The sequence below is a fragment of the Echinops telfairi genome, unplaced genomic scaffold (assembly GCF_000313985.2).
Source record: "Echinops telfairi isolate 266 unplaced genomic scaffold, ASM31398v2 ScPeMD7_18;HRSCAF=68, whole genome shotgun sequence".
Lineage (NCBI taxonomy): Eukaryota > Metazoa > Chordata > Mammalia > Afrosoricida > Tenrecidae > Echinops > Echinops telfairi.
The window spans coordinates 84037338-84038417 of NW_022103915.1; the positions used below are offsets into that span (position 1 = coordinate 84037338).

At 55.0% G+C, this 1080-nt stretch overlaps 1 protein-coding gene across 1 annotated transcript in view; it reads right to left on the reverse strand.

Annotated features, from left to right (window-relative positions):
* Positions 1-989: 989 nt before the first annotated feature.
* The window catches only part of LOC101662084 (dehydrogenase/reductase SDR family member 2, mitochondrial-like), a gene marked incomplete at its 5' end in the record, with an annotated part of 9991 nt that continues 9900 nt past the window's right edge, over positions 990-1080 (reverse strand). The window contains one exon of the mRNA XM_030884891.2: positions 990-1074. Coding sequence (XP_030740751.1) covers positions 1012-1074 — 63 coding nt within the window. The remainder of the gene's footprint in view (positions 1075-1080) is intronic.

A 1080-nucleotide genomic window follows, 5' to 3' on the forward strand; every position in this document is an offset into this window, starting at 1 on the left:
TGACGTCAACATTAAGAGTGGCAAGTTTAGGGGGCACTAAACCTAATTAAAAGGGAGTACGATAATGTGTGTAGAGTCAAGGAGAATGACGATGGAACCTATGTTTATGAATGCTACACACGTGGGTTGCCGAATGAAGGCGCCCTGGTGGCATGGTGGGATGAGCATTGGGTCGCTAACCAAAAGGTCAGGCGTTCAAACCCCTCAGCTGCTCCACAGGAAGGCGATGAGGCTGTGGGCTCCCATCAAGATTTACAGTCTCAGAGCGCTAAGAGACAAGTCTACTCTGTCCCAGAAGGTTGCTCTGAATGAGATCGGACTCCATGGCTGTGGGTTGGGGTTTACATTGTTCAACGGGAGTATGTTTTACCTGGAGAAGCCCAGGATTCTTCCACCTCCTCCTGCCACCCCCTTCCTCCGTGGGGAGCCTCTGTCAGATGCAGCTCAGAGAAGGGACTGAAGAGCCTGTGAAACAATCCACTCACACCCCACCCCTCCCCGCCCCACCAGTGTGGGCTGGGCTCAGGGCAGCCAGAGAAAGCGGGAGACGTGAGATGTTCTAGCTTCAGTCTTTGGCTAGAGGTTTCAGTACTAGAGGACACATTCGAGTTTATTTTAGGAAAGGCGTTTCTAAAGCACAGAGTACAGAGAGAAGGGGTTGGGGGGCTTCGGAACCATGGTCTTCTCCTACTCGCCCTCAGATGGACCAGGCCCCTGAAGCCCTTAAGCTCCACAGCCCCACACCAAGAGCTCCTGACCAAGTTGGTCAGGTCACAGCAGTGAGCTAGATCTACAGCAGTCCTACAGAGGGGCCCCAGAATTGAGGCTATCGAAGGCCTTTTCTTCTTCCTCAAACCTGGCATGAGGATGCCCCCAAATTGCTTGCCTGTCATTTGGGGACTGAAGAGGTGCTGGTTTCAGACGCTGTCTCTAGTGACTTCCCAGACCAGCCCCCCACCCCCAGCCTGAGATCTTTGGCCCAGCCCCTCCAGCTCCACAGCCCCAGGCTCCTCAGAGGCGAGGGGAGAAGCCGGCCACCACGATGCTCTCCCCGGTGATGTAGCTGGCGTCTGGGGAGCA